A 21,977-nucleotide genomic window follows, 5' to 3' on the forward strand; every position below is an offset into this window, starting at 1 on the left:
CTTTTCTTTTTCTTTTGGACAAGTAGATAAAGAGATTTATCTGACTGAAAAAAAATAAAAAATCTCTCAAAGAGATGAAGCACTCACAAAAATTAAGATATTAAGCCGTGATCACAGAACCATTTTAATGCAAATACTCAAAAATATACATACCTTTCCTTAGTATTTGGGACAATGGCCTGTTAAGCAACATGTCTTTTATCAGATTTTATGAGTGTGTTTTCCTCCTCTTGGTAACTCGCTGGAATTTTGTCCCACTTGTCCTGAGAGAAATTATGTAGCTGATTTAGGTTTGTATGTGTCTTTGTTTGCAAGCATCTTTTCAGCTCTACTCAGACATTTTCTGTGGGAAAGACCAAAGAAAGTCCACATTCCTCTTGTGGTTTTCTTTTGATTGATGCCACTCAAGAACACACATTGCTTAAGATGTGCCTTATAATAGATCCACAGTTTTGTCTCAATCTAACTCAGATGAGGTAAATTAATGAGTCAATCATATGCTTATAAAGCCGTGACATGAGAAACTGGGGCATTCCCGAAGTGTTTAAAGGCATAATCTATTCAAAGTTCTGACTTTGAACAAAGTAATATCTATTTGGCCAGTAGAGGGAGGTGTACACCAAGTAGAAGATAAAGTAAGCATAAGGAAGCTATGCTTGAGGTCTCATTTTACCACTTTATAGTGTGTTTTTTGAAGCAATAAAACAAATAAATGAGTAAATTAATGTATTAATTGATCACTGCTCCCTCAATTACAAACCATATACAGTTTAGTGCAAACAGCAGTCCAATGACTAGATTTTAGCCGTTTCAAAATCCTGGCATTTATAATTGCTAATATTTATTTGGTAACAATGTGCCCCAATTTGCTGGTTGCTGAATGTGTCTGTCCTCTTTGACACAGTCTCAAGACAAAAAGAATAACCTACGCAGCAACTGCAAACAAAGTTGCGTTTCCTCCTGCCACTCCTTGTGCGTATATTTTCAGTTTCAACATCAGTGGCAAGACATGAAATTATACATAATCGTTTTGTTTATTGGGTGCGATAATGGCACCTTTTAAACCATATCCTTGGATGGGGCTAAATTGCCTTGCAATTGCTCTGGGCTGACAACATTTGGAAAATCCTCACAGCAACTCACTGTGCAATTCTCTCTGTGTTTTAACATTGTCAACAAACAGAGCCAAGGTCGAGTCACACACGTCCTATTGAGCACATCCGCCTACATCATACAGAAAGTGTACTATAGCATGGCAGATGTTACTCTGTCGACTATAACCAAACCTACTTTCAACAGATTTGATTGTGCAGGTTGCACAATCAAGAAACAAACAGGTCACAGTGAATTATTGCTATGGAAGACAAAGACGACAGGGAGTGATGACATGAATGTAAATATTTGATCAAAATAATTGTTACTGAGAAAAGTACCAGTACATTTTTAAAGAGGCTGTGTACATCTGTCTGCTTGTTGTAAAGTGTAGCAGAGGGTTTTGATTTTGCTGACAACCAGACATGCACATAGATTACAAGCTACTTTCAGAAGAAAGGAGTTTGTAATCTGAGCAAAAATTTCATATTATATATATATACATATTTGGTTTGTGTTTGCTAATTTGATGCAAGGCTTGTACACATACCGTGGCTGGCTGATCGTCAGCAGAAATTGAATCTTGTCAGTCTATTGTAGACAGTAATTATCTTAAATATTATCTGCTAGGAATCCATTCCTGGCTAAGAATTTTGAGTGTGTGCGCTTCATACCACTGTAATGAACACTGAAGACTCTTGGTCATGCTTAGAAAAAAAGGAAAAGAAAGGAAATATCATTGATCAGACACGCCTGATCAATGTTTCAATTCAGAGAGCTAGAGACAGTTTCAGCATGAATCAATGATCCTAAACCATATACTCACTGTATTCTATAAGCTGGTGCGATGAATTATTTCACTGCAATCAGGCTTTGTTTACATGAGCATCTTTATAAACTTTTAGGAAGCCACTAGAATGTGACATACATAGGTCACAAAGACTACACATTTTATTCAAACAATCAAGTGAAGGCATCAACGTTATGTTTTAAAGTAACAATTTTATTGTTATACTTCAATTTGACAGTACAAAACAAAATCATACAGTCAGAAACATCACAGTACAGCAGCACATGCATACAACTTGGGACAAAAATAACCCTTCAGTGTGTTACATGTACCGTAAATGGGAAAAACAAATGATTGCTCACCTATTGGGGAAGGGTTTCTAATGTAACTCAAAATAAGTCAAAAAGAAAAACAAATATGGATTTTCATACATTTCTCTTTAATATCTATTTTCTGAATATGTATTATATCTATATATATGTATATTTGTCTTCTTTGTCACTTTCTTATAGTACAGAGCGAGTCCCTAAGCTTTACATTTACTTTGCTTAAACATATATATTCTTTTGAACGATTTCATTTATTATATGATACAGTGATAATTTGCAGTTTCACTAAAACAAAAAACACTTTTGAAAACAGTCTTAGAATACAGAATAGCATCGTGTAAACTGTAAAATTAAAGCTAAATGCCTTTCAAAGGAAAAGTGACCGTCAAAACTTTCACATAATGCCCTCGGAGGACAAACACAAATTTAGTGGCAGCGATTTGGTAACAGTTGACTCTTTGAGGAAAATCTCTTAGTAAAAAATAATCTCATTTAAGGAAGCAATATCTGTTCTTTGGTTGATCAAGGATTAATAATCTGTGAGTAGAGAGCCCTCAAAAGGTCAAAGTGGGTGTGGGCATTTGGGTGAGCGAGGCAACATCTCTGGTAAGGATTTAATTATCTTACTAGTTTTCTGTTTCGTTGGTCATTTTTAAGCTGGTAGAGTTGGCATTGCTCATTGTGTTCTGGAAGGATCTGTCCCTAGACAGCACAAATATCTTACCACTGCTATGCTGATGACACACAGCAATAAATATATGTTTTGCTAACTTCTTTGTAATCAACCTCTGTGGTCACTACATGGATGTCAAATGTTGGTTGTCCGGTGACTTATTATCAAACAAATGAGGACAAAACAGAAAAGAGATTCTGAAAGACTCAAAAAAATCTCATCGATACACTTTTTTTGATTTTTGGCTTTTTCTTAAAACTTTTGAGTATGACGTTCGACCAGATGTGATCAGGTTCTGTTCTTCACTTTCAGAGATGCAAGCAATGCAAACATTTTGTAATAAACAGTGACGATGATGAACACTTATTCGTGTCCACCCTCCAAAAAAACAAAGTCACCACCTGAATTTAACTGAGCAAATAGGTCTGAGTTACCTATTTGAATGTTACTGCGTTGCAATTGATGCAATGAAAAGCTTTTCAATTCTGAAACAACCAGATGTAAAGACACACCCTGTTGTGAAAAAGAGGAAGAAGAACCTATAGCGAAGCCTCGTACAGTATGGATACTGTATGAGTCTTTCTTTACAATTCAAATAAAATGGTAACTTCATTGTCAGGCAAGTAAAAATGAATTGGATGTAATTAAAAGTGACCTTTTGGGGGCTTTGGGCTTCCTTTTATAACATTTCCAATATGTCCATCTGTATATTTTAAAATAATGTTTAAAAAAAAAAAAAGAAAAGTAGCAGTTGCTGTAGCATAATTTGGGTTTTGCGTCACCTAAAACAATATTGACTGAAAATGGTTGAAAATAAGTGTTTGAGAAAAATAAAGCACTGTATGTAAGTAAGCGATTCTGATGTAAGCAAGTTAAATTCTGCAAGGCTGTAGCAATCATAACAGTCTTTAAATTACAATTAATAACTACATAGTCCTGACAGGAACATAGAATAAGTTGGAATTCTTCAGATCAATGACTTTAGTCCTAAATCTCGATCAGCAAAGGGAATAATCAAAAATAAAATGCACTTTGTTTTGAGAGAATTAATGCTTTGTGTAGCACCTCTACAACATTATCAATTTTAAAATATTGTGTCCTAAATTGTGCTACTAAAAATGTCATATAATGTGTTCTGTGTTCATTCACCAGCAGTAGCAATTTTCTACCGTTATAAAACACGAGGAGGATTCATCACACTAATATCCAGCAGGCTAAGACTTCCATGCTATTCATTCATGGGTTTTTTGCATTTTACGGAAATAGCAGGCTGAACATCAAATGAACTATTTTACTGAATCCCATTCACAAGCTTGCGGGGAAACAGTAGATAGGGGCCAATGCACAGTTTTACACATCCACTATTTAAATGTAACAACACTACAATTTATGTGGATTTTTTTTTGTATTTCTCTTTTTTTTTTTTTTTTTTTTTTTTTTTTTTCTTGGCACTTTTAAGCTCTGCATCCTAATCCCTGTGATCAGTTTACATGGCTGTCTTCACTCTTTAGCTCTTTAGGCTTCTATTTTTGCATGCATCCTGCATCCACTCTGACATTCTTTCTCTTTCACTCCTTCCATTTCTCTTTCTGCAGCTCTCAAACGACCAACCAGTGATGCAGCTGTGTGGAGGGAAAAAAGTGCAACATGCCTTTAAAATGAAAGACTCTACAATCGTGACAGAAATCTAACAGCAAACTAGCTTATGACCAGAGAAGTACAAAAGATAAATTTTGGAGATCTAACTATATGCTAAAAAAAAATAAAAATAAGTAGGATCAAGGTTACACTCACAGTGAACTGCCGAACCTCTCCGTTGTCTACCAGATGATGCTCTGTCTCTGGGGTGATGGCATAAGCAAGGCGCTGTTAGGGAAGACTGATTAGTACCTGTTCTTAAGCCAGTAAGCCTCACAAACAAAAACGTATTACAGTACCAAAGCTTTGTATAAGGTTGATTATGGGGACTTACATCGCAAAACCTTCCTGGAAGTGTGCAGAGCTTGTAGATGGCATACAGTGGAACCATGGTCATTGATGACATGGCCAGGCACCACCCTAGCAGATTAGCCCATTGAGGAAACATGTAGGAGCCATAATTTGGAGGGTTGAACGTGGCGAAGCTAACCACGACCATAAACTATAAGCGGAGAAAAGTGTAAACACAAAATCCAGACTTTGGAGAATCTTTCCAAAAACAACATTTACCAAAGGCCTAATTACCATTGGTGGTCAAAAACAGAAATGCAAGTTTGCATGCATGTCTTTGTACAAGCCAGTAGAATTTGAGGTAAGCTTCATCCATGTTTATGCTATAAATCACAAGTCTACAGTGGGTAGGACTCACCAAGAGGAAGCAAGGGCTAACAAACTTCCAGCACAGTCTCCAGTACCTTCCTGGTCTGTGACCAATCATCTCCTTAATGTCATCACTGAAACGATCCACTCCTAAAACACACAAAGATGCAAACTTTTGGGTGGAACTTGGAGAGAGACACAGCTGCGGGTTAAACGAGGTGGGAGGAACACATTTATGCAGGAGCAGAATAGCATTGTCCGCAAAACAGAAGAAAACAAACCACACCAAATCTGCTGATGTTTAAGATTACTCAATAACCTCAAAATCATCAACGACTGAGAAGCTGGTGCTGCTGCATGCCAAGGTGGATTCACATATCAACATGTAAATATAGATTTTAAACATGATAATCTGTGTAAATGTAAGATTGTGGCTTATTTAAATTTTTTTGGATCGATGGGTTACAAACATTTTGCATTTAGGAGAATAGTGCAAAACAAACAAACAAAAAAAAAATATGAAAACTCCCAGTATTACATTTGGCATAACAGTTATAGGAGAACACTAACTGAGCAATGCTTAAAGTAATTGTGCAAAGGCAAACAAATTCCCTTCACTCATTTTTTTTCCTTTGTGTTGCCTAACATTCCTCAGTGTAGAACAATATATCCAGTCTGACGACCAGGTATTCAGTTCAACAAATAGTTCTGAAGTAGTGGATAGCAGAATGAAAGACCACAGTAGCCAGAGGGTCAAGGGTTTCTGTCAGTAGTTATAAGGATATAAAAAAAAAAGACCAGCAAAAGCCCATTGAGGCCTCGGGCGTGATTTATTGGGCTTGCCAAGGTCAAGATCCAGCAAACTGGGGTAATATGCTGACCCCTTTTGCCTGGGGCCTTTGTACTACTCAGGTCTTTATTCACCCCCTCCACTTTCTAGGTTAGAAGCCACCGGGGAGGAAAGTCGACTCACGTCAGTAGTTCTGCCAGATCTTTATCTTATTAGTTCACATTTTTTGCAATACTTTCTGGTTGTTCACTTTTTACTTTTTTAATTTACAGAAAACAAATTTTAAAAAATGAAAGAAAAAAAATATTTGAGACCGTTGGGAAAAAAAAATATAATGTAAATATATATCTTTTAGTAGATTTTAAAAAGTTTTTGGAAAAAAAAGCTAAACATCATGGCTGTTCTCTTTGCCTTCTTCCCACACTTCATAATGATTATACTAGGTCATTTGGTTTCTTAAAATTGTCCTCAGAAGTAAGAAGTGGTACAATTTAATATAAATTGTGAGTGTGCGTATCATGATACAATGAACTCCATAAATCCAAACCATAGTGCCACTGAACCATATTTTTGAAAGTAACAAAATGTACTCATAACGATATCACAGACAAATTTCAAACTAATATCCATTCAACCGAGGCAATTTAAAGCGAGAAGTTGCAGTAAGAAAAGAAATATTTTCAGAATGAGCAGAAAATCTGTGTCTGCTGGTAGAACCCATAAAAGCAAAGGAAGAACATGCAAATGTCACAAAAATACCCTGGAAATTATTTGAACAACAAATTTGTATAATGCAGCTGAGCTAACAACGGTGCCACAGCATCGACCAGAATAAAGATGTCATTAATTTTATGTCAGAATTTATTGGGGAATAATTTTTTCAAAATGTTGCTGGCAAGACTCGGATGAAATGCCGCAGGAATCTTTGTCAAATAAGTGACCAGACAAATCTCAGCCACAGCCGCAATGACTAAGGCGACTATGGCAGGTGACTGAAAAAGGAAGCGCCTGTTCCTGAGCAATGATTTTTATTGTTTGTTGACTCACCACCTTGTGTGAGCTGAGAGGTAACACAGTCACAGGTCAGACTCTCTCTCCATCTGTTCATTTCGTAAGCACCACACAAACAGTTTCCCAACAATATGCACAGCGCGGGGACAGAACTGAAGAGACCGATGCTTATGACCTTCTACCTGAAGCTGTTTTATATCTAATAAAAGGCATGTTGTATTGGGACACACAACACCCAGACCAAGCAATTTCTCCTCAGACCTTTAATAAAGCATCAGCTTTGCTGGTCATGAAAAAAATGAATCGAGTGGCGTCTCTCCTTGTTACTTTAGCTCATCTTTCTCACCGTAGAACCAGGCGATGCCGATGGCTTCAATAAGTACTCCAAAGAGAATCGATGTTCCGGCCGCAAAGTGATCGAGGAGAGTAAACACATACATCCCTCCCTGACAGGGGAAAAAAAAGAAACACAATTAAATCCACGTAGGTTTTATTTGGCATTGTGAAACATTTTTTTATTTTTTTTTTTTACAAGGTGAACTGCATATGCAAATAGCTGTTTCTTGGGAGGACACTGATTGTAATTAAGAGTTTAAGCATTGCAGAGGTGAATATTTACCACCAAGCAAACAAGTGTGCCATGCAAAAAGTCTTCCTGGTAAGAAACTCACATTTGTGACACAGAAGAGGGATATGAGAAACGTTGAAACAACGATAAACAGGGTGAACAGCTCTCTGTGTTTGTGAAGGAATTTGAATTCATCAATCAGCCCAGTGATCACAGACTCCATCCCACCCATCTACAGAGGAATCAGAAGAAAACACAAAGTGAGAGAGAGAATCAGGCAGCAGGTGTTTGCATGAATGTTAAGAGCCAAACAAAGATTGGAAAAAATCAAAAATGGTCATTTTTACTTTGTTGTAGAGTGAGGATTTTTAGGAATGAGAAATTAGCTTAGGTGATATTAAGCTGGATTGGCTCTGATCAGTGTGCAGCTGCACAGAAACTTAAAAATATGATCTTTTCCTAAATTCTGAATATAATATTATAATATAATATTATGATATAACATTACCAATTCATGTTAAAGAAAAACACTCTGCAATGTTGATTCTCATTTTCAAAGTTATATGTTTCCAATGACTATGCAAGAAGCTATTAAACTGGAACTCGTGTTTTCTATATCACATTGTCAACATTGGTCGTAATTCATTTGCATATTGGTTGGAGATTTGAAGAAATTTTTTAAAAGATATTAAGAAATCGGGTCCAAAATTCTCATTGTCAAATCTCCAACCAATATGCAAATGAATTACGACCAATGTTGGCAATGTGATATCACAGTGAATTGTCAACAGTGCTAGTCCCAAATGACGAAGGGAAATAAGAGATGTGTGTGTGTGTGTGTGCATGCATGTGTGTCTGTGTGTGTGTGGATGCATACTCACTGCACTGTCAAGACCAAGGGTCAGCAGCATAATGAAAAAAATCACCGCCCACACTGATGACCCAGGTAATGTTGCAATGGCTTCTGGGTAAATTACAAACACTAAACCAGCACCTGGCGAAGAGAAAAATCAAAAAAGTGAACAGAAGAACATCACATACAATGACCGAGCATAATGTTAAAGCATTGTGACCACTGACAGATGAAGACCAATGATTATGTTTTTATTGCACACGTACAAGCAACAAGTGAAAGAAATTAAATAAATATTCACATTTGAAAAAGGACAACCATGAAGATTTAATGTAGTTCGACAAGAGGCAAAAAGTGATGACCAGGCAACTGGACCACAGCATAACCAAAAGTGCAGCTTTTTTGGAGATATTCAGTTTTACACAGTGATCAATTTATTTCAAAAGCACAAGGGAGAGACTGTAGTGAACCGCCAAGTGAAGCTTAAGTAGCTGGAAAGGGGAATGTTTGGTCTAATAGAAAGGTGTGAAAATAATAAAACAATAAATCATAGCTTTTTTGCATATGGGGATACACAGCCATAACATAGTCAAGATGGAAATAATATGCCTTCATGGCAGTGGTCTATTTCAGCAGGACAACATGTCCAAGTCAAACATTATTCAGTAACGATAACCCAAAAAACTAAATCAGATTATCCACTTTTGGAAATTATAAAATCATAAGAAAGACTCCGTGTTCTAATCATATTAGCATATTGAACTAAAAGGTTAAGGTCATTAAAATAACATACCATCTCTAGCGACTTTATCTAGAGCCACGTTGTGTTTGTGGGACATGTACCCAAGAAAGGAGAAGACAACGAATCCAGAGAAGAAACTTGTCAAAGAGTTGATGGAGCTGGTTATGATAGCATCCCTGGATGAAACAAGACAGAAAATGACAGGATGACGGTATAAAAACTGTTTTTTTTTAGCCAGAGCGCAGTGACATCCAACCAAATTGATCATATCTATTAAAGAAAATGCCAGCGGTGGGTCCAGGGAATTTCCTTTTGCGTATACCTTTTAAAAAATGAAACTGAAGAAATGATTCAGAAAACTAGTCATTCTAGTTGGTAGATGACAAACTACCATATTGTTGTTTTTGTAAAGTCTAGAAAAAGGTAAGAAGAGAATATAAATTAATAGAAAGATTCTAGAAAATGATTCTGAATAAAATTCATGTATAATTTGCTGTATCTTCAGCTCTTTGGTGCAACCAAATATTAAAGCTGGACTGTGTTGTCTGTCAGCTACCATAAACAATAAAAAAGCAAAAGCGGACATGAAAATGTTTCTTCTGGTTGCTTTCGGATTTTCCAAGAATTTAATACTTTGTAGCTACATTCCTTTTTTTGTAGCTTCAAAGGAGATTCTATTTTACCTACTTGTGCAGCAAGCATGCTTGAACCGCATGGCAAGTTCTCCACCCCTGTCTGCCTTGATGAACCCCCACCTGCCTATCACTGCTTGCGTGTGTGTGTGTGTGTGTGTGTGTGTGTGCGTGTGTGTGTGTGTGTGTACCTGTAACAGTTGTTGCTGAATTTGTTGTAGCTGGAAAATGCAATTAGCACACCAAACCCCACACCCAGTGAGAAACAGATCTGTGTTGCAGCCTCAATCCAGACCTGGGGAGCGAAAGAACAAGCGCACTCGTATGAAGCGGCAAACAAAAGGTGCAGGAGAGGAAAAAAGCCATTATTTGAGATAATTGCAGGAAACTCATTCAACGGCAGTAGATGAAAGACACATGTGAATACAGGGGGTAATTTTGCAAATTGCTGCTCCATGCATCTATTTAATCTAATTCGCCAATTGCTCCCATAAATTTCTCGCTGTCCCTCCATCAAGGTTCCTCAATCTTGGTCTTGCATGTTTGCTTTTTAAGCTCCATGACACCTAAAATTAGTGAATAGCCAGTCCTTTAAAGTGAAAATAATACAAATATAGTAATGATGTTAAGGCATCCATTGGTTGCCTGTGTGAGTCAATAGAATGCTTAGTTTAATTCTCAGATTGGTTCACAGACCAGAATGGACAGACACGAATGTATAGCAGGAAGTTTGTCATTGCAAAACAATATATGTACCAACACTAACATGGAGTTAGAATTATTGTCTGAATGTTGTAAAACACTCTGTGCCTTGCATCTGTTACCACTGAACATCATCTTTCACGTTAAGAAATTTCAAACAGCTACAACAATTAGTCTGTAGGCCTACTTTCTATAATGCAGTGCATAAGGCAACCTAATCGAGTCCACCTCTGAAAAGTTGTGTAAAAAGTCATAAAATAAGTGAATTTTTAATTAAGGGAAGAAAATCTCACACTAAAAAAATGAGAAATATCAATCTTTAAGCCCATTTTTAAGTGGGAGGGGGATTCCATGTAAATAAATAACCGTTTTGATCCAAGTCAGTGGTGATGCTATTATTTGCACCACTGCTGCCAGTACTTTGTTCATTCTAGTGCTGCCTGTGGCTTTTGGGGCATAAAGCATGAGGAAAGATTGACCTTAGACTATTTATCCTTACACTGTTTCTTTCTTTACTATAGTATGAAGGTATGGGGATCCAGATGACCATAGCTACCAATTTTCACTCGTCTAGCAGAGGTCACCAGATTTTAAGAGATGGCTTTAAAGGATTCCTGATGCCACTGACTCTAACTAGTAATTAGAAGTTTCTAGACACTCTCACCAACATAAAGAATAAAAAGTATGAAACTTTTACATGTGGCAATTGGGACTTTATCGACCCGATCTCCACCCCAATAAATTCTCACAAGAAAGGTTTGACTTTTCTAAGATTTTCTGTGATTGTTTGTGCAAAATAGCTTGAATAGCTTTCAAGTGTTTTACCCATCTGTACCAAGCATGAGTTGGCACTCTATCTTAGAAAGTTCAAGCTGGTGTTTATAGAACATGTAGTACTTTCTCAGATTTCAGACTTCTAGTCAAGTTGTAGGTTTTGCTGGAGAAAAAATAAATAAACAGACAAAACATGAAAATGTCAAAGCATTCCTTCAGTGGAGCTCTCAGCCACCACTGTCCTCCCCACGAAGCTCCCCCTTCTAATCTCTCTCGTATCCGTCTGCTGATCTGTCTGGACTCACCTTGGCATCGCAGAGTCTCAGGAAGTCGACAGAGAGGTATGCTTTAATGCCATCGATGGCTCCAGGCAGAGTTACTCCACGGAGCAGCAGCACAGTCAGGACCACATAGGGCATGGTGGCTGTGATCCACACAACCTTAAAGAGCCACATGGCATACATGCTCATCACTTGCGGATAACCCAAACCTTTACAGACAGAGCAAATAAAAGCTGGCACACAAGAGTAATAAAGCTTTTAGGTCCTTAGCTTCACAATTTTATGAACTCCAGACTCGAGATGGTTGGAAACATTTCCATGTTTCTTTTGTTTTACCAATGTGTGCCGTATGTCGTACCTTGCCTGAGGTCTTGACTCCCTTCCAGAGACTAAAGTAGAGCAGAATGATCACAACAGCCAGACAGGAAGTCAACTGCCAGCGTGGACGTCCAAGATCATCAATACCATTGCTGTCTTGAATATGGAGGACCGCTCGTCTGGGAAACGGAACATTCAGTTTAGGAACACGACCACTTCCACAGTCACCAGCTCTATATCATGTCTTGAAAATAGTTCATACTGGTTTTTCCACTGTGCCAAATGCAGAAATCCTAAAATGCCTCTAAAACAAAGAAGTTTCTTCGATTTAGAGGCCGCTCGTCTAAATCGTCTAAACAGTTTTTAACAGTTGTAAAAAAAAAGAAAGAAAAATCAGGCATTTTATAAATAATGCATGCTGAACCATCAATGGATTACTCATAAAATTAACAGATTTTATGGTGTACATTCACACTTGACTGTACACTGCTGTATTACACACATCACCCAAAAATATGCATTTTGAGATAGTATTTTTTATACTTCGGTTTCAGCCTTCAATCAACACAAATGTTAAAAGAGAGACCAATACCATTTTTTCAGCGGTTGTGGTCAAATTGTTTGCAGGTGGCTCAGTGAAAATAGCACACTGCCACTTCACACACAGCTATCAGGGATGAAGAGCTTTGCCTGTCACAACAGAACGACCCCCTGCAAGCTGAAACAGAGGACACCTGCTCAGCTTTATAATGAAGGAGGTAATATCCGCTAAATAAAACTTCAGGATATCATATGTAACGTTGTCCTGTGGTTATACTGACTATTGTCCATCCATTCCATTATCCAACAAGCTGACACAAAGGACACCTGCTTAGCTTTATAGTGAAGGAGGTAATATCAGTACATGACATAGTACATTACGTTGTCCTCCGAGTACGCTAACTATCGTCCATCCATTGTCCAACATGCTTATCCTTACGAGGCAAGAGGCGGACACCCTGGACAGGGTCGCCAATCCATCGCAGATGCTGACTGTCAGTAAACCCCTAAGTTTAGTTAGGTTTAAGGGAGGGAAAATATGTTTGAATCCAGCAAATTAGATCCACAGGTCAACTAAGCTTACTCAAAGTACTCCTGAGCAGGCGTGGCTTTGTAAATGTCACCAATGGAGCTGTTGTCGGCCCAGTCTGAGCAGTTTGGGCTGTTCCAGGTGTTGTTGCAGTGGACCCATGGCAGCTCGCGGGTGAATGAGGAGAAGAGGTAAAACAGCGCCCAGGAGATGATGACATTATAGTAGAAACCAACATAAAGGGAAATGAGAATCACTGTGAAGCCAACACCTGCAGGGGGCAGAATGATAGACATTACACTCATTATGTAGAGTATGGTTAGACAACAAATGAATATACATTTAAAAACATATTACAATAAACGCTTGACCAATATCAATAGATAATACATCTGATAGAATGTCCAATATATACAATATTCACTGAATTACAATCCAGAACCGGATAGCATTCTGGGAGATGTAGGCAGAAGAAAGACCTTATCCGCTCAACCTCTCATGGCTAGCTAACAAAATGTAATCCAATTTGGGATTAGTAAAAGTTTTACAACATTGCTATTTATATTGAGCCCCTTTACTCTGATCAGTTTAACTTATTCTCTCTTTAAAGATCTCACAGTAGGAATATAAGTTCTTAAATGTTCCTATGAAGTTTATTTTAGACATGCAGGTAGTAGTAAGCTTTCTTGAAATTTATTCTACAAAATTAATAAATGTTTTGTATATTTTAAAATTGTTTTTATATTCAGTAGACTTAACTTTTTCAAGAAGGTATTAAATTAGGCATTAGAATTACAGAGAGGCATTACTAGCAGTGTTCATACAAACAGATTGCTCATTGATAGAAAGGATCAGTCACACCAACTCTAAAATGTTTATGAACAGAATCCAGAGTTATGTGTGGAGGAATGAACCTTACAGATGTACACATATCTCCAAGGGACCCCCATAAATCAGGCTTTTTGTGTGTAATGGACAGGAATCGTTGTGTTTTGTTTGTATCTCCATTTCACAAATCAAGTCTGCTTTTTGGACTATTTGTGAATGTGATGGATCGATATTTAAATAACAGCTTTTAACTATCCAACTGAACCTACATAGTATTTTAAACCAGGCTGTTTTATAGACTATCCATATATTTTTGAGCTGGTATTTCTACCATGTGCAGAAAATATATTCTACTTCCATTACTGTGTGATGCAGGACAAAACCTATTCACTACAACAAATTAAACCAACATTATATTTCCTTTTCTAAAAACTTTTGACATTTTATTGTATTTTTTTTTTCTTGTCATATCTTATACAAATGCTTGAAAAAAGATTTCACAGCAAAAAAACAACAACAAAAAAACAAAAAACAAAAACAAAACAAAACAATATATTAATCTGTTAAATATGCCTGCGGTCTACAACAACAACCAAAAACTGAACTTTTAAATTCAAACGCTTTATGCCTTAATTATCAGCACATCTACCCTTTTCCTAAATCTGAAGCAGTGTCCAGTCTTCTAAGGCTGCAGTTAATTGTTGACTTTTGCTAAGAAGCTTGACCACAACTGGAGTTTATTGATATCTTTGTAACGTGGATGTGATATTTGTCCACAGAGCGAACCCTCTTATTAGCACTGCGTGATGCCGTGCTATCTCTCAATCACCGGTTTTCGCTTCTTTTCTTCAAACGCATTGATCCTGAGAGGAAACCAGCTTGCTGATCAGAATAATTACTGTCAATACGGGCATGCGTACGTGCATTTGAATAATTACTGTTATCCCCCTGCAGCGAGAGAAGCGTGTTATTAGAACGTCAACATACACAGTGTGCTCCCTGACAGGGGGCCCACACTCTTAGACAGACATACTGTAGATAGAAGCGTGCACACTGCGGGAAACATTTAGTAATACGAGACAGAAAACCGAACACTGTGAAGCGACAAATGCTCCGCCGAGCACATCCGAATACAAAGCAAGGAACTGAAACATAAATTTAAATCATTGTCTTCAAATTACAAAAGAAAACTTCCTGAAAATGAATAAGAATGAGACCACAAGAGACTGAACAAAGATAAAGGGTTATAAAGAGCACAAAACCACAAACATCTTTATTTTTTTCTTTCAACCTATGACTGGGATCAAAAACAAAACACAGGTCCAAATGTTTGCGTCTCCATTAGTGTGTGTTTGAATTGAGCATTCTCCTAAAACTGCGCTTTGCTCAACGATGTGTCGAAAGGTACTCAGGGAGAGAGAGCGTGTCAGCCAGCATCACCCCGATTGGACAATCATGGAAAGAGTCTAAAAGCCCAATTTTCATTTGCTTTCCATCTGAGTGGCAACAGAACCTGATGTTCTGGGGGATAAATAATGCCTGTCGCTGCTCAACGAGGAGACAGGCGGACAAAGGAGACTGGCATGTGGACAGGCAGGCATGTGGGCAGACACACAGAAAGCTAAACATGCAGATTTCAAGAGGGGGGTTGTCAAACAGGAATGCAGGCAAATGGACATGCAGGAAGAAAAAAGAAAAGCTAACATAATTACAAACATTTTTATTGTGCCAAGTGCAAATGATCCTGCACCAACAAGAGTGAGAAAAGGATTTGAAATTTAAATTGAGTGTTTATTTTCTCTTTTAAGACCAAGGTGTTGAATAGAAAATTTTGGAAGAGATTAAACTAACACGGGGATGATAGTTCAGCTGAGGACGTCATGGTGTCTGGGTACTTTAATCTGAAGTTAAAGTAATGACCATTTAATTCTGAGGAGAGTGACCAAACATAGAAGTCCTTTCTATATCTTGGCTCGAATATATATATATATATATATATATATATATATATATATATATATATATATATATATATATATATATATATATATATATATATATATATTCGAGCCAAGATCGAGATGGACAAAGAACTCTGCAGCTGAAGAAGAGCCAGAGCCACAGAGCCGAAGACTGTTCTGCACATGGGGACCAACCCGTTAGCCCCGCAACATGTGGCTTCAAATTGCACTTCTCTCACCAGCTGGGTTTGGGACCCCAAAGACAAAGATAAAGACAAAGACCAAGGCAAAGATGAAGATAAAGACAAAGGCAAAGATGAAGAACTGATGTGTTCCTTCCGTGAGACCAGCTCGTCTACATCTCGATGGACCAGAAAGATCGTGAGACGAGGAGAAAGGAGCTACAGAGCTGCAAGACAAGAAGCTCAGGACCGCTACGCGCATGAGGAAGTTATCCTGAGGCCTGAGACCTGCCGTTCTAAGTCAGTACTCTTCCTGCCAGCACCCAAGACCTGTGTGACCTCACCATCGAAGCGGAGACAAAAGCTCTTCAGGCCTGCAGGGACGGCTGCCCTCATCTATCAGTGCTGTGAGCCTTGTGCTTCTGCAACACGTCCTTCATCAGGCCAGTTCTGGGGTTCAAGATGCCAACCTCTGTCCGTCTCTCTCAAAGTTTCCCTTTTTTAGTTTACAGTGTCAGCATCGGGGAAAGATAGATTAGATTATTGAGTTTACTTATTTGATTATTTCTGCTACTGATTTAAGCTGTACTGACCCTTGCAAAATTGCCTTACTAATAAAATAATTAGCATTAAGAAAATCTAAAAGATGTTGTGGACATTCAATTAATGAGTCACCTTAAAGTTCTATGATGGTTGTAAAATAGCTATGAAGTTTGATTCTGGGAGGAAAAAGTGGAAAATGTTTTATAGGTTGCTTTTAGCCAAAACAACACCCTGGGGACTCGCCCGAGTCACTAAAACCAACCTGGTTCAGTAACAAGTGGAAGTTGTAATAAAGAGAAAGAGCGACCGTTAGCAGGTGTGCTCTGTGAAACTAGCTGATTGCGGGCTGCTCGATCTGGCTAGTTCACAGGGTGAAAAAGGGTGGGACATCTGGATGGAGGTCGTTAGAAACCAGGCTAGTCTTTCTCGCGCCCAGCTTAAACAGAATGTCCTCTATATTCTCATCTGGAGTAATACTCAGGAGTTAGAGGCTTCTCGGACCCGTTAGACAGAGAGCTGGAGAGCAACAGCTCCCTCCTCTCAGAAGGGGAAGTAAAGAGAGAGAGAAGGAGAGGGGCGGGGGGTGTTGCGCAACTATATATATATATACACACACACACACCTTTTTTTGCAGGAAAGTTTTACTGCAGGAATTTTTGTCACTGCAATTTTACTATATTTTACACATCTTTTTTGTACATCTTTGCCTGAGAGACAAATAAATGTACAGGGTGATGTTTCCGTCTTACCTTTAAAGATGGGACAAATCTTCCAGACACCTGCTGCTCCCTCTCTGTTGTACTGCCCAAGAGCCAGTTCCATGTAGAAAAGAGGCATCCCTGCTATCACCATAAAGAACAGGTACGGGACCAGGAAGGCTCCTGAAAAAAAAAACAATAAATAAATGTGCATTTATTTACTTCATTTACTTATATAAACGAAGCACAGTCATGGAATGGCATTGAAGACATCGAATTATATCTCTCACACACACATCAAATCCACACACTGTGATAAAAGAGTGCTGTCTGCACCTAAATATATCACAATACAAAGAGTTTATAAAGTTTGTTATTCAACTGATGCTTGTATAATAAATGTATGTGTGTGTCTTGACAATTTAGAAAGCACACAAGAATCTCACAAACTCTCAAAAAGCTTAAAAAAACAACATTAAAGTAATGTTAGGCTATTTTCTTAGTAGACACATAAATAGAGTATTAGAAAAAATGCTCTTTTAAAAATGCTAATATGATCTGGTGTAAGGTATTGTGCAAAAACTTACAACTGCAGAAATGTATTATTATACTCAAATGAACCCAATCAATTTGTTTTGCAGCAGCTCATAAATATTGTAATTAAGGTTCTATCAAATACGGTAATATTACATCAATATCATGACACATGACAAAGAAAAATGTCATATTTTGACAACATACAACATAGCTGAGACTTGAATAAATGATTTGTATTAATTTATAAGACACTGTATTTTTTTCGTCTATTTAGTTGACAGTAAACTGATGCCTGCAAAATGCCATATGTCCCATAGCCAAAGTACGGGACTAAATGCTTAAAATCTGAATATCATTTTTAAAAAGTGTTTTGTGTTTTTCTTATTTGGTCAGTTTGGTTAAAATCAAATATAACAGTATGTTTCTCAATGTGCAGGTAGGCTTTGGTAGATGCTATACGTCAGCCCTAAACATGGCTAGAATACCATTTCATTTTTAGCCACAGCACCACGTACAGCCTCTAAGCATAATGACAGCTCTATGTTAAACAGCCATAATTAGTGACACTGATTGTTAGAGCTAATCTATGCAGAGCAGCTGTGCTGCTTTTCCTCCTAGTTTGATCTACATACACACAAACACCCATAGGACTTGTGCAAGGCAAATTAAATAATACAACTCTGCATCTCTAACACCAAAGGCAGCCTTTAGCCCTTTTCTCCTCACCTCCTCCGTTTTTGTAGCAAAGGTAGGGGAATCTCCAGACGTTCGCAAGATCCACGGCAAATCCGATCACAGACAGGAGGAAGTCGATTTTCTTCCCCCAGGTCTCTCTTTCCTCCTCCCCAGAGGGGTTAGTCTGGGCCGGAGCTACTAAGTTGGTGGAGGTGAACTGGACCCCGTTCTGCTCCTTTACAAGGATCAGCTCCACCTGAGGGACCAGGCTTTGTCATAAGTTTACATTTTACAAAATAATAATAATAATAATAATAATAATAATAATAATAACATGAAGTAGATTTTTCAAAAAGTGAGCAAAGAAACAGCTCTGAAACATTTCCCCCCATTCTTCCTGGTGTGTACTTCTCAAATGCAACATGTCGATCTACGAGAGTCTAGATTATGCAGACGTTCGCTGACACATGGAAATGTGTTTGCGTTTGCTGAACCAGTTTCAATCTCCTCCCTGGATTCCCCACGCATAACAGATGGTGCCTCTCACCTCCAGCACATGCACCAGGCAAAGGTTTCAGTCATTTCACCCGCAACTTACAAACATTGTTACAGACTAAAAATAAAATAAAATAAAATACCAGTAATTAATCAATAAATCTTTGAAAATATATCAGCACTTTCAAAAAACATTTCTCATTTACCCTTATTAAAACTATCCCTCACTTATGTCCTTACCTCTTTGGGACCCATGGCGTTCGGAGAGGATTTTTCTGATGCTGCAAGAGAGGACATCACTTCAGCTGTGAGGGGCCAGTAGGAAGAGCAAAAGGAAGTATAGGTGTAGCTGATGAGTCTTGAACGCAGAATGACACAGAAAATACACACGCACAAAAAAAAAAGAGATTAATTATTCCCTTTACAAGAAATCAGGTTAATGATACCAACTTAGAGAGCTTCCCCTGAGACGCAGCACACTGCTGCCGTCAAGTCACAATGAACGAAATTGACAGATGAGCGTTTCACTGGTTTGAGATAACATCACGTCTAAATATGAATGTTAGTAACATTCCCAACATTTAAAGTCACCTGTAGGTAAATCCATAGCACTAATCCAACATATGATGCATATGATGTGAATGGAGGATGGAGAGAAACAACATGCACTGAAGGGGTCTGCACTGAGAGTGACAAGAGGGCATAGAGGAGCTGTTTGAAAAGGTTATCATTTCATGATGGCCATTTTGTACACAGGTCTGGACCACAGTCTCTCAGCATGATGTTTACCAGAAATATGACAACATACAGTATGTTTTTTTTTTTTTGTAAAAAAAATAATAAAAAAAGGAATAAATCAGGCATCAAGATGTTTTCAACTAGTGTTTTCAAAAATGAAATCTGCTTTTTAAAATGCCTGTGATTTTACTTGAAGTTTTATTAATTAGAATTTGTCAAAACTATGTTGATTACAGCTGCATGTTATAACCAAAAGACAAAGCACATTTTCAAACAAATAACTTCACTTAAGAAAATCACTTACCTTTTTCAGAAATGACAAAATCTCCACCAGTTGCCAAACTTGGATGATTTAAATCCAGTGTTTATGCTAGTCAGTCTGGTGCAGGTTGATGATGGTGACCATCTTTGTGTAGACCTTCTCAGATAAGTTAGACCAAGGATTTCAAAATTTAAGCAAAAACATGAATCAACATTGGCTGAAAGAAATGCGAAGAGGATTAAGACAGAGAATATATATATATATATACATATATATATATATATATATATATACATATATATATATACACACAAAAAAAAAGAAAAAAAAAAAAACAAAAACAATGACAGGAACTGGCAATCTGATGAGCTGTGGAAATACCTCCCACCCTCCTGGTCTCTGGTGGCAAGACACAGAGATCAGAGCGCCCTGTGGTCTTATATGGAGATCTGTCTGCGGGACCTCTCTTGAAATATGAGGAACAATCAACAACACTCCCCCATCACCGTCACTCTCCTCCCTCCCTCTGCCCTCACATGAGCTTCATTCGTTTCCCGCTGCTCTCTCGCCCATCACTGCATTTTCTTACCTGATGTGAGCGTTTACTCGTCTCTTATCCGCGTTACGTACATCCGTCTGGTAAAAGCTATAAGACTTGTGTGCAGACATTCACACAAGACTTCGACGTAAGTGTCCGTGAGGATCGCGGTTCATTCGTTTTTGGCCTAACGGGAGGAAGAGCAAAACTTAAGTCAGGGGGCTTGAAGCAGTGCTGGGATTTAGTCACCTCTGACTCAAGGCACATCCCTGGTTTCACAGTGAAAGGGATTTAAGCCAACAGGAGCCAAGTTGATGTAAATGCCTTCAAAAACTTAATTGAGTTAAGAAGTTAGTTTCACTGAGTGAAACTCTTATTCCGTAGAGTTGTCACACACACAGATATATGTGTTGTTTCTTTTCATTTTGACAAGTATTGCAACTAATAAAACCCCCAAATTCTGTTGAAATGTTAGATAAAAGGTAAGAAAAGCTTGGCAAAGCAATTTTATATGCATAACACATTTTCGACATTAAGGCCATTTACATTGCTTGATATGATCAGGAGGAAAATAGAACAAATGAGCAAAAACAAACATTACTTTGCAGTGGCAAATAAAGGGAAAACAATGGAAGATAGTATACACTTTGTGATGTTCTAGTTGTTATGAATAGAAAGCAACTCTAAACAAATGCGGTTGTAGCCTTGGTTTAATGCCTGATGTTTACAGTATATAATGAAGTGATGTCAGATAATTGTGTATTTTTACGTCCTTCAGGTCCGTGGACCTGCTGAAAAACAGCAGGTATCCTGAAGCAGCCCAGATTTCTTTTAATCTTTTATAAATAAACAAACGGTGTTTGTGCATTTTTGTAGTTTTCTTGAAGTTTTCAAAAGTATTTTTGAATCAAATTAAAAGTTTGTCCCAGAGTAGTTGAGCATAAAAAACGGGATGCTGCTGCTCCACGTTTGGTTTTGATTCTGGTTAATGCAGGCTGGATTTGAAGACACGAGTGGCCTGGAGGGTTGATAGAATGGCAAGAAATGTTTGATGCGTTTTGGTGACAAATCACCCAGTAAATTATAAACCAAAAATAATATTTTAAAGTCCATTCTCCGAGCTACTGTGGGAATTGAGACTGTCCGCATTGCTTGGACTGATTTTTCTTGTCTTCCTGTTGGCAGTACTCTTTTCAGGGGTTTAGAGTCTGCTAGCAAATCAGATACATTTATATTAAGGTAACTAAACCTTGTATTGGCACTTTTGGCTGTGTGGACAGGTGCCAAATACGGTTTGTTAGTAGATGGAAGTATGAACAAATGGCTGAGCTGAGTGTGGACCAGCCCCCAAAAATGTAGGTGAGATAAGATAATTTCCTGAGAAATTTAACTAATTATTAACATGAACGGGAAAAAAAAAATAAAAATAAAATAAAATCTTGACTCATTTCATTTTCTATAATGAATCCAAGCTTCACTTTAAATTAAATCACTGAAATAACTTTCTGAGTTGTATTTCATTTCATATTCTTGAATGGCTGAGTGTAGTGTTAACCACACTGAGGTCTTGTGTCTTCAAAAAGGTTTGTGTTGAAGAA

General features: G+C 37.8%; 1 protein-coding gene across 1 annotated transcript; it reads right to left on the reverse strand.

Annotated features, from left to right (window-relative positions):
- Nucleotides 1-2,074: 2,074 nt before the first annotated feature.
- Nucleotides 2,075-19,415, reverse strand: slc6a3 (solute carrier family 6 member 3). The gene is made up of 15 exons (XM_014973729.2): nucleotides 19,082-19,415; nucleotides 18,398-18,602; nucleotides 17,186-17,317; nucleotides 12,977-13,193; nucleotides 11,894-12,032; nucleotides 11,560-11,694; nucleotides 9,970-10,073; nucleotides 9,198-9,322; nucleotides 8,433-8,545; nucleotides 7,655-7,783; nucleotides 7,330-7,429; nucleotides 5,232-5,332; nucleotides 4,857-5,024; nucleotides 4,679-4,750; nucleotides 2,075-4,506 (listed from the first exon to the last, which is right to left on the reverse strand). The coding sequence occupies exons 1-15, from the start codon at nucleotides 19,136-19,138 to the stop codon at nucleotides 4,483-4,485; spliced, it is 1,821 nt and encodes a 606-aa protein (XP_014829215.1). The 5' UTR covers nucleotides 19,139-19,415; the 3' UTR covers nucleotides 2,075-4,482.
- Nucleotides 19,416-21,977: the final 2,562 nt, after the last annotated feature.

Source organism: Poecilia mexicana, unplaced genomic scaffold, assembly GCF_051168715.1.
Source record: "Poecilia mexicana isolate PSO_F unplaced genomic scaffold, ASM5116871v1 scaffold_16, whole genome shotgun sequence".
Classification (NCBI taxonomy): Eukaryota; Metazoa; Chordata; class Actinopteri; order Cyprinodontiformes; family Poeciliidae; genus Poecilia; species Poecilia mexicana.

Bases quoted from the DNA above. Each gene is read 5' to 3' on its own strand.
- slc6a3 (XM_014973729.2), bottom strand. From the start codon at position 19,138: ATGTCCTCTCTTGCAGCATCAGAAAAATCCTCTCCGAACGCCATGGGT. The intron at 10,074-11,559 runs GTGAGTCCAGAC...TTCGCTCCCCAG, and splicing joins TGAGACTCTGCGATGCCAAG to GTCTGGATTGAGGCTGCAAC. The intron at 7,784-8,432 runs GTGAGTATGCAT...ATTCCTCTGTAG, and splicing joins CCCTTGGTCTTGACAGTGCA to ATGGGTGGGATGGAGTCTGT.